Here is a 12322-nt window from a genome sequence, read left to right on the forward strand (position 1 = left end):
AAAATGCACATCATACAGAAGGTGTTGCTATAATGTTATCTAAAGAAGCAGAGTGGGGCCGATTGGTTGGGAACCAGCTGTTAACCCCAGAATTCAGAACATCAATGCAAGGAGTCATGGCCATCACCACTATACATCATCTTAAATGCATGGTGTCTCTATAGATGGTCTTTTTCTTTCATACAAAAACCTCTTGGACTTCATCACGTTCGAACTAAACTCTGTTCTATACCTCTCACTCTAATACACTGCTCTTTACAAAACAAGTCTTGACACTCCTGTTTCTGAACCTACCTCATCATTATACAGGTTTGTGGCCATCATTTTGGATATTGATTTCCACAGACTCACTAAACCAGTTTGTGTAAAAGATCAAGATGAAGAAAAAACTATCGTTTCGTCCACTACCATTTGTCAACAAAGGTATAGATGCAGTTAATTTGGCTAACACCCTCCATCACAAAAACGTCACGAACAAAATTGCCCCGTATTTCAAAGACAAACCAATACCGAGTATTTATCCTAATATACTCCATCTATTGCATCTTAAATTTTCCATTATAAAAGGCTATTGCAGAACCTCGAGATTGGAGACTTCAAGGCTAAACCGCCAGACTGTTCTTGCAAAAAGTTTACACATGGTCCTTCCGGTCACGTCACAACGGAAGATCCTTAAACATTGTCGAAAACGAATCTCTCCGTAAGGTCCTTTCTAATGGTCCCAAGTACCGTGAACCACCTTCCATAAATTGGAATTATAACTTTAAAGTTCTTATGGATGCCGTGGAGGTTACGCAAGAAAATGGATTAAACGAGAACAAGAAGACATCTTTCAGAGTGGGTAAAGGCTGTGAGGTCTTTAATTTTGAAACATATGAAAGTTTTAAGTAGATCAGTGAGTGTCACTGCTCTACAGTTTTCAGACCTCGAGGTAGCAAAATCATTGTTTACTATACATGAAAAATATGTTGTCGTACCAGCAGACAAAGCCCCAAACAACAATGTTTTTGTCTACCAAACGTATTACACCCAATGTTTATTTTCAGAGGTAGACGTAGAAAATAATAGCAGTAGTAAGACATATACTGCTACAATACTCTCCAAAGAAGAGATATTGGAAAATCATAAATCTGTACTATCCTCTTTTGGTCTCTCTACCAAAGACGATGATTGTGATCTACCGTCTATTTATTGGATTCCTAAACTCCACAAGAATCCATACAAACAACGTTTCATAGCAGGATCTTCAAAATATACCACCAAACCCCTTTCAAAACTTTCACCTGCTATACTCACAGCTGTCAAAGATGGTATCTAGTCTTACCACAACACTTGTTACTTCCGTAGATAAAATGATAACATGGAGTTTCCGTGATTTATTTCTTGATTTTGGATGCAGTAGGTGAAGTAACGGAATATATAAGAATAATCAAGGAAACCAAGGTTATAGCGGTAATCAAAAGAATGTAATCCAGGTACAAAGACCAGACATGGAAAACAGACACACATAATAAAGAACGTTAAGTAACTAAAAGCATACATACAAAGTAACAAAAGCGAATGGGCAACTCGGACTCCACTAAAAAATTGGGAGCATGGACCAGGTGCACCGGTAGGGTAAGCGTTCTCTTCTTTTTTAGAAACACCCGCCGAGTTGCTCATAAAAAGTGAAGTCCGGGGTAGACAAACGAGGAAATGAAAACTAGGACACGTTGAATAAATCAGTTCGCATGGCACAGATGGATACACCATAACGATCCACGAGTTCATGATGACGACCATAAAACTTCTGTAGTGATGACTTCAATCTTATAGCCACATATCCCTGCTTCAGAAGCCTATTTGTTAGAATTCTAGCGCAATACAAAAAGTCTTCGTAGTTTCGGCAAGCTCTGGCATAACGTATGAGTTGTGATATGAACACTCCATACGCAGGTGCTGAAGGGATGTTGCCACAGATGAAAGGAATGTTGACAATTCTAAATCAAAAATCATCACGTTTGTTCTAAAGTTTGGTCAATAGTTTTCCTTTACCATCGATTTCTAAGTGTAGGTCAAGATATGAGGCTGACTTACCAGTGTGTGTGGTATCCTTTATATCAAGTTCTTTGGGGTAGATGCGATGTATCGAATCCCCGAAATTAGGATTGTTTAAAGATAATACGTCATCTATATATCGGAAACTGAGATTAAAGGATCTAGAAAAACGATATTATTTCTTCCAGATCAGATCAGCAATAAATTTAGCCTCATAAGAGCGAAGGAATATGTCAGCAAGTAGAGGAGCACGATTTGTTCCCATTGGAATGCCGACAGTTTGTTGAAAAAAAAAAATGCGTCCACCACACAAATAATCGATATTGATATGTCATTGAAATACGGGGGAATTTTGATCGTGACGTTTTTGTGATGGATGCTGTTAGCAAAATTAACTGCATCTATACCTTCGTTGACAAATGGTAGTGGACAAAACGATCGTTTTTCTACAACTTGATCTTTTACACAAACTGGTTTAAAATGTCTGTGTAAACCAATATCCAAAATGATGGCCACAAGTCTGTATATTGATGAGATAGGTTCAGAAACAGGAATATCAAGACTTTTTTGTAAAGGGAGTGTAGTAGAGTGTGAGGTATAGAATATAGTTTAGTTCGAATCGGATGAAGTTCACGAGTTTTTTTTTGTATAAAAGGAAGAAGACCATCTATGGAGACATTATGCATCTTAGGTAATGTACAGTGGCGATTGCCATGACTCCTTTCCCGTCTTGGATTTTTGTCAAATAAATTCATCACATTTATGCTGTTGTTATATTGGCTTGAAAGGTTTCCTTTACTTTTGATGTTGCCATTGCACCCGTAAGGTATTGCAGTAAGAATACGAACTTTTATAGAGGTGTTTGAATGATCCTGTTGATTAAAATGTTGATAAACTGTCTGGCCTTTGGCGGTATTAATTCCCGAAAGAATAATCAAGGGAACGAAGGTTATAGCGGTAATCAAAACGAAAGAAAGCTTTTAACGCTTGATGGTCACATTTATCTTTGAATTTCCTACCCCCATAAACTAAGGACACAATCTAAAATACTAGTCCCCATTTCTAAAATTTCGTCCATATGACTTCAGCCATTTTGCAAGTGTTTTTTGAATCAAACATGTATGATAAGATATAATCATTCCAACATGTAATCTGTACTTGTCTTTGATGAGTCTACAGCCAGGTCAAATGTCTGATGAAATGTTGGAAATGAATGAAATACAAAAATACCAATCACATTTATATTGAAAATATAGGCATGTCTTCGGTATGGCATATATATATTCTTCAAATTTAGAAAAGCATTCTTATTATCATTTATCTGTTTGAAACTTTAAAAGATTTGGATAAACATATGCTTTAATGTAATATTTTCAAAACCAAATTCAATAAGACCTATATCTTTGGCAGTTTTTTGGTCTTACATAATCAGCTAATAGTATTGCCTGTAAACGATTTGCATTTCTATGCCGTAGCATTCCATCGGTTTCAGCGTATGGAGTTTTCATTCCACAGCTCATACATTTTCAGGAAATCGTTGTTACTATGCAGATTTCCTTGTAATGGCTAAGTGGCTTGAACAGAAATTATTGGAACAAAGCTACGTCATCGTTTTGAAATTTCTACGGTTGTCACCATGACCTTCTTGATCGTTATGGCATAAAAACAAAAATATTAATTGCAATCTTCTATATGTTGTACACGTGTTTCAAGTAGTAACTTCTCATTAGCCTCATTAGAATCAAATATATAAGAAGATCTAAATCCAAAATTTTAAATGTATAGAAGAAACACACAAAACCAAAACTATCGAAATAGGAAGACAGAGGTTCTACCATGTGCAGTACCAGAAATGAAGCCTGAGAGGTTCTATCATGTACAGTACCAGAAATAGGAAGCCTGAGAGGTTCTACCATGTGCAGTACCAGAAATGAAGCCTGAGAGGTTCTACCATGTACAGTACCAGAAATGAAGCCTCAGTGTTGCAACGGTTATTTGTCATTTTCATTTTACACGTTCATTAACGTGGTTTCCGTCTTTGGTATCTCCGATTTGTTTCTTGTTTTTCGTTTTTTTTTCTTTTCCTCTACAGAAATTTTATAATCTAGAAATTATTTTTTTCAACTGCAAATCTACATTTTACTGACGAAAGCATCAGAGACAGAAATGGCAAACCTTTATAAGCAAGTGAGTTCACCCTCGGTTCTTAGCGGTGTTGTGCTGTTCCATTTTTTTTTCATTTCTAATTCTGTACTATTAATTCTTCCTGTGCAATGTTACCCTTCGGGTTTTCCCAGTGTTGTTTTGTCAAAGGATTACCACTTGTTTATACTTGCTACTTTATTTTTTGACTTTCCATTATATGTTCTGAAGTCTGAAGGAGACATTTGCTAAACAAGTATATTTTAAGTCCTTTAGAAAAACTACCGTTGTCAATGTATAAGCATAGTATAATTTGAAAAGCCACATTGTCCTCGTGATAGAGGCTTTTGTTGAGTTTGCGTCAAAGCAGGAGTCACACTTAAAACCGAACTTAATTTTTAGAATTAATCTAATTGAAACATGGAGGCTTCATTCCTTTTTTTCACATGGTAGAACCTCTCCGTGATGGATTTGGCTTCTTACATCGATAATTATGGTTTTTAGTACTTCTTGTTTACAATTTTTTTTTTGGAATGAGATCCTCCTATATATTTGATTCTATCTATCTAATGCTGCTGATGATAGGTTACTTCTTGAAACACGTGTACAGCATATCAAATTTACAATAAATATGATTGGTATTTTTGTATGTTTATATTAAGAACAGTGTCAATTTTGCCGACCATTTATACTTTCGTGGACTAAAATGTAGGACAAGTATGTTTTTATCCTAAAATCGTTTTTTTTAATAGTATATTACACAGAAATACACGACTAGCTCGAAACCTGAAGACACCAAAGATTAGTAGCTATAGGTTTCGATAGAGCTACTGTGTAATTAAGGAGGTAGACCTAAGATAAGGGACACAACTCTTAAAATCATTGGAACGTTTGTATTCAGCATTTTACATCAATCTTATGTAAGCATCTAATTAACTTGGATTCATTTTATTCTGCTTCAAACGAAAGCTTGAAAGGCTTGGTGAAATTTAATATGATAGAAACATATCACTGATTTCATGAGTTATGTCCCTAAGTCTACCTCCTTAAATCCACTTGAAGTCTTTCTAAGACGATAATATCTCATGAAGCATGAAAGTAACGAATAGTTTTCTAAAATTGTATTATTAATGTAAGGAAAGCTTTTTTGCCGTTTTTCTTCTTCCTTCTTGAAATAAAGCAATAATGCGTCCATCAAAATGTAAGATTTTAAATTGTAATGTGTACATAAGTAATGCAATCTGTATTACAAAATAAAGTTTATTACATCAAATAAGTTAACAAATTATCGTACAATAACTTAAGCGCTCAAGTAAACATTTGTCAAATTCAATAAATTCTATATCCAGAAAAACTACATCTTGCATCATGATCACCACTCTCCATCATTTTCCCGCCTTTTTTGTCGCCATTGACTGTGTACACTTGATCTCCTTTCTCCAGAGTTACCACGGTAACGGTTGTTGCAGTACTCCTGTCGTCGTGGTTATAAGCGTCAGGGAATGCAATGTCTGCGGTTAACCCATTTATCTTCAATAATAACGTTATGTACGATTTGTTGTAAGCAACGGAGACTAGATTTAAAATAAAAAGAAAATGTGGATAAATTATTATGAATATTTCGGTGAATGATTATATATGTTAGGTAATGCCCTTGTCACATGCTGTGTTGATTCTGATCCATGAGTGTTTCCATTTGAACTGTTTTCTGATAGACGGAGCCGACGGGTAAGAACCCACTTTCTGCCACCTGCAACCAGTCGCCCAGTATAAAAGAATAAAAAAACCAATATGGACAGCATTAATGCAATTTTTACTCTAAATTACATGATTTTCTCCATATTCATGATGTACTATTTTAGTTGTCCTGACAAGTCACTGATATCTCATATCCCGATACTTTCTAGAGCTATTACAAAACATGTCTTGGTGATAGTATAGGAGAGTAAATAGTATAATTTATAATATCTTACCAGTGTTAAAAACGTAAGTGCCACTTGATGGTGCCGTGAAGATACCGGTAGATCCATCATAGCCACTTCCGATATTCAAATTGACCCGATCATAAATGATCACCTTGTTGTTAGAGAACCAGTCTATTTCTCTATCGCCAGATAAGTAGGAATAAAAAGCTACACTCTTGGCTAAGAAAAAAAAAACAAAACAAAATAAGTTACTGTGATTCAATCACATGGATAATCTATAAATGGTAGTTATTTCACATTTCTGTCTTCAATGTCCGTTAAAAAAAACAACAATTAATGTATTCGTTTCTTTAATATAATTAATCTGAATAGTTCGAACACTATAATTTCATTTCATTATAGAGAAGTAAGCTTCAGCAAAGTACAAGCAAACAAAAATAATTGAGTGGCCTTACCGTTTATGTCCTGTCTTAGTTGCAGGTTTTCGTCCTTCAGGCTATTTATCTCTGTTTTGAGTTCTGTTAATTTTCGGTCCAATTTATCAATACTTGTTTTAGCTGCACTGAATTCCGGAAAATATTCCAAAACAGACTTGTCGGTAGATGTCGTTTTAGACTGCTCGAAAATGAGCATAAACAGTGCAAAGACGAGCCTCTGCGATATCATGTTTGTAAACAAAAGAAACTTTAAAAGTTTTTACCCTTCGGATTATAAGAACCTACACTGTTATTTAATATCGGAAAAGACAGTATAAATACACATCTATTCTATGGAAGCCCATGTCGACCAATCATTCTTACTCCCTCAGATAGTTTCTTGAATTCAAGTCAGACCAAGAATAAAAATGCTTTTTGCCCGATTTATAAACTGTGCATTATCTATTCTTGCGTCTATAAGACTAGAAAACTATCTGCTTTAAAATATAAAATACATCTTAAATTTCATAGTTATCACGAATATTCCAGTTATTATCTTGAATTTTCATACTATTTATCTTAACATATATATTTTCAACAAATTTTTGTGAATTTTTATGATATTATTTATTGTTATCTTAAATTTCAGAAGAAATGAAAAATAAATATTGGAAGATATTGGCTTCGCTTCAGTAGTCGATTCCACAAATATCGTTAAATGTTCATGTAGTAACCGGTATGAGACTACAACTGATGATTAGCAGGTGGTGTTTTACAGAATGAAATAAATGTGGTAAAACGCCCACCAAAGAAAAAAAGGAAACTTATTTTTTAAATATGCCAAAAAGTTTTTCACTGTTCGACATTATTTTATTTATACGGTAATATACGGTAAAGTAAAAGACCAGTTTTTTTTTATTGTGATATGAATACTATAAGAATTGTATTGACTTTATATACTAGCAAATAGTGTAAACATACTTTAAACTGATTTAATCTTTAGTACGGTCTCAGAACTTTAAACTCCATGTCAACAGAAAAACAAACAAGGCTAGATATAACTAACTACTACCAGACAAGCAGAGATAAGACTGAAAATTATTCTTGTTAACTGTATTTGTTATATCTACAATTTCGAACCTGGAAATTCAATAGCATGAGTGTTTTATACACATTATTAGCATGAGTGTTTTATACACATCAGGCAGAAACTTGCTTAGTGGTGATGTTACATACATTGTACATGTCCCAATTCAGAAAGTGGCTTTGAGATTTTTTAAACACGTGTCCCTAGTCAGACTTGTTTGGTGAAGGTCATCAGTCATATTCTCGTTTGATGATGGTTTTTATATACATGTCCCAAGTCAAATAAACATGTCCCAAGTCAAATAATTTATTGATGGTGGCTTTATACACATGTCCCCCGTCAAAAAAACGTGCTTGGTGGAGGCTTTATACACATGTCCCCAATCGAAGACTTGTTTGATTGTGGCTTTATACACATGTTCCCAGTCAAAAACGTGATTAGAGGAGGCTTTATACACATCTCCCTAGTCAAAGACTTTTTTGTTGGTGGCTTAACACACATGTCCCCAGCCAGACTTGCTTAGCGGTGGCTTTATACACATGTCCCCAGTCAAAAACTAGTTTGTTGGTGGATTTACATACGTTTTCAATCGAAGACTTGTTTTGTGGTGGCTTTATACACATGTTATGATGTGTTATATCTTAACTATACTCTTATTCAACGGTATGGCTAACTACTGAGCTTTCCGTACTTAGAATATATACATGTAATAGTTTTTTTTTTTTTTTCAGAAGTATAATGGTGGGCTTGAAGTCATATACTAATTCGTCTCATTTACGTTTATTCAGTATCAATATGAGAACGATTAACTACAAAATATAAAAGAATAACATTCATAAGCATTTGTCAAAATACTTTCACAAAAATATAAATGTTACAATTCACATAAATAGTATTGCAAAAATACAAATTCCGATTCGCACTAGATACGTAGTGGGAAAAGTGGAAATATCGAGTAGCACTTTGTGGACAGTGAAAAATGGAAAAATCGAACGTGACCCATTTAGAGAGAGTAACTTTAGAAATAAATATGTATTATTTGTGTGGAATGACAAAATATAAGTTTGGTGTTGTTATTGTCACTGGATATTTAAACATTTACATGGAAAAGGACACCTCGGATAAATATAGCCACAAGTCAATATCTAGAACAATATATCAAAAACATTATGCATATATAAAATACACGTATCAAATGGGTTTTCAAGAAACATAAATGTACATACCGTATTGATACACTCAATAAACCCTCAAAACTGATCATTCTGATAATTCTTCATCGAAATAGATATGTGACCTTCATTGTTTTCATTTAAGAGCAAGCTTTTTTAAAGGGATATAAACTAATGTAACATATAATTCTATGCAAATTGTGTGAAATCAATCAATCACCAAAATCAAACACTTTGGTCTCAGCAAGAAGTGATCGGTTGTACAGCTGATTGATGTTTACAATCACCCCATCTGTGGTGAATTTGTTTTGTGATTTATTTCTTCACATTTCCCCAACTTAAAAACTTTTTTAACACATGTTCCCAGTCAGATACGTTTTGGGTGATGTCTTTATGTACGTAAACTTACACAGGCAAAATTATTTCACATGATTTTCACCTGAATTGAGCAAATAAACTAAGTGACATAGTTCACATGAAATTCGGGAGAATGGAGCCTTCACGTGAAATTCACACGAAATATTCACATGAAATTTGTGTTTAGTGAATTTCACATGAAAATCATGTTAATTTCATGTGAATTTCACATGAATTTCACGTGAAAGATATTTGCCTGTGTATCTGATGTATCCGACCAGACACTTGTTTTACAATTGTTTTATGCGTATATCCAATTGTTTGGCGACTGTTTTGTGCACCTGTGCCAAGCCAGTTGCTTGTTTCCTGCTTGATTTCTTATGGAGGCTTATTTCTACCATCGACAAGTTGAGCTGTCAAGATAATTATGTCAATATGTCGACATAACTATCACAAGTCTACTTAAAAATATGGAAGTCTATTTCCGTCATCGTGATAAATAAAAGTCGCGAAAATAACTATCTTAACTATCACGAAAAATTATCGTAACTTTTTGAGATGAAATTGTCATTTGTGTCGACAAAATACACCAATTATCACGACTTTTCGAGATAATCTTTCACGACTTTTACTTATCATGATGAAAGAAATAGACTTCCATATAAAAATCTAGAAAAGTCGACTTTACGGAAGCGTATGGATATCATTTTTTGTTGTTATAAAAGTCGAAATTTCGTATCAAAATTATGGCAAAATACCGATTATACCTCGATATAAAAATAAATTGTCAATAAAACAATCGTTTAATATAAAATGTTGATTTTTAAATATCGACAAAAATTATCAACAATAAGATATTGACTTACATATATCAATATAATTTTAACATACGACAAGAAAACTTGAAAATGACGAATTATATCACAGGATGTTGATATATTTAAATGGTTTAATTGAAATATATAACAACAAAAAATGATACCTATACGCTTCCGTAATCACGATGACAGAAATTAACTTCCATACGAGATTGCTCACTACTGCCGCCGTGAAATCAGGTTGTTGAGATACATGTTGGCATGTCGACATAGTTATCGGAACAAGTCGACTCATCCTTTCTAAAAGCTGATATAAAACATAATAACCCAAGTAGCCCATGGGCTGGTCGGGTTCACTGTGCACACCCCCTCTCATCAACTTCATGGTATTTTTCAGGTACCTTTATACCTCCCATTACTGAATCAATTTGTTGCCAAAGAATATTCTCAGATTCTTTTTTCAGTATAAGCCTACATTTATACTCCACTTGATCAAAATGCCAGAATTGTTGTGAGTCAATTGTATGAGGGTCTAAGCCTTCCTGGGACAGCATATGTAAACAAACTAAACTGAGGTATCATCATGTAGCCCAACGTCTCAACTTTACAATGGTACCAAAAATATTGCAGTAAGACTTACGATCCTGGGGTAAAATGAAAAAAATGTACCCCTAGCCTACCGAAAAATCACTTAAATTGACATATTTTTCCATGGCAAAACCCAGTATTTATGCTTCAGTAAAAGATGGCTTATTTGGTATGTTCTATTTAGTATTATCTATTATCACAATTTACATTTCTTGGGTCCTTTCGATGAATTTTGGCGATTTTCGTAGTCAGAATTTATCAAAAATGCACACAATGGGATTTTCGATTTTCCCGTAAAAGTCACATAAATTCGTCTCTACAAATTATTGCTCAACTAAAACGTCTCAAATTTGGTATAATTCCTTAGATAATTTAATTTTCTACATAAATAAACCACAAAATAGTTTTCAAGAAAGAACTTTCAAAAAAATGTTAAAAATATTACCCCTACTCCTAGAAAACTGGTCTCCTGAGTATCAAGCAGAATTCTCATTTACAGCATATTGATACTGTAGAAATCATTTGCATTTATACTTAAGATAATGATTTACCCAACATATCTGATCAATTCAGGCGCTTAGATGTTTCTTTTTGGGTGAAAATAACTACAAAATCGTAAAAAAAGGTATTTTCGGAATTTCAGAATTTCTTTTATATCACTCGTTATTGTCATATTTTTTTTTAGAATATCGTATTTCAAACAATCTTTTGTGTAATACGATACATTAACATAGTGTCTTAGCTTCCAAAATGAGCCCAAGTAATATATATATATATATATATATATATATATATATATATATATATATATATATATATATATATATTCGTAAGTTATATAAGTTAGATGGAAAATTGCCGCCCCTACCCATGAAAAAAAAAATACCTCAACATGAACTAAAATGTTAATTTTTGGATATAAACGGTATACAATAGACATATTGGGTACTATTGTTTTAATTATCAATGTATCGAGATTTTTTTTTTTCATTTTCACCTGTAATTGGCAAAATCCCAAATTTGCTTTTTTTTCTTTTTTTTTTTATAAATTCTGACTACGAAAATCGCCAAAATTCACCGAAAGAACCCCAAAAGCATAAATTGTGATAATGCTAAACATAAAATACCAAATAAACCATTTTTTTCTGGGGCATAAAAACTCTGGATGTTTTGACATGGAAAAATATGAACTTTAAGCAATTTCTCGGTGGGGTAGGAATACATTTTTTTTCCAATTTACCCCAAAACCCTTAATGTTACTGTCATTTTCTTTTGTAAAGTTGAGACGTTGGGCTACATGATGATACCTCAATTTGTTTAGTTTATTTACACATGCTGTCCCAGGAAGACTTAGACGCTCAAACAATTGATTCACAAAAATCTTGGCTATTTAAAAAAATATTTAAAAATTGAACTAACAATTTAGTTTATGTTATATCAAAGTTTGAATTCTTCAATCTCAAACATTTGTTTTTAACTATTTATTCATGACTACTAGTAGTTAAAAATAAATGTTTGAGATTGAATAAATCAAACTTTTAATAGTTTTAAATAAATGTTTGAAATTGAAGAAATCAAACTTTTAATAGTTTTAAATAAATGTTTGAAATTGAAGAACTCAAACTTTAATATAACAATAATATAATACTGTCGACGAGAGGTTACCCCTAGAAACAAGTGTACCGACATTTGAAATATTTGTAGGATTGGTATTTTGTTTAAATTGGTATAATGAATGCGTCATGAGTTACTTTGCACAAACATGAGAATTACTCATTTT

At 33.2% G+C, this 12322-nt stretch overlaps 1 protein-coding gene across 1 annotated transcript; it reads right to left on the reverse strand.

The window, feature by feature from the left end:
* Positions 1-5421: 5421 nt before the first annotated feature.
* Positions 5422-6877, reverse strand: LOC148615290 (cerebellin-1-like). Its single transcript, XM_088590101.1, has 3 exons — positions 6560-6877; positions 6153-6323; positions 5422-5753 (listed from the first exon to the last, which is right to left on the reverse strand). The coding sequence occupies exons 1-3, from the start codon at positions 6768-6770 to the stop codon at positions 5509-5511; spliced, it is 627 nt and encodes a 208-aa protein (XP_088446227.1). The 5' UTR covers positions 6771-6877; the 3' UTR covers positions 5422-5508.
* Between the last annotated feature and the right edge of the window lie 5445 nt (positions 6878-12322).

This window comes from Perna viridis, chromosome 6, assembly GCF_037379345.1.
Source record: "Perna viridis isolate PV_CMFRI_1.1 ecotype Kerala chromosome 6, ASM3737934v1, whole genome shotgun sequence".
Taxonomy (NCBI): domain Eukaryota; kingdom Metazoa; phylum Mollusca; class Bivalvia; order Mytilida; family Mytilidae; genus Perna; species Perna viridis.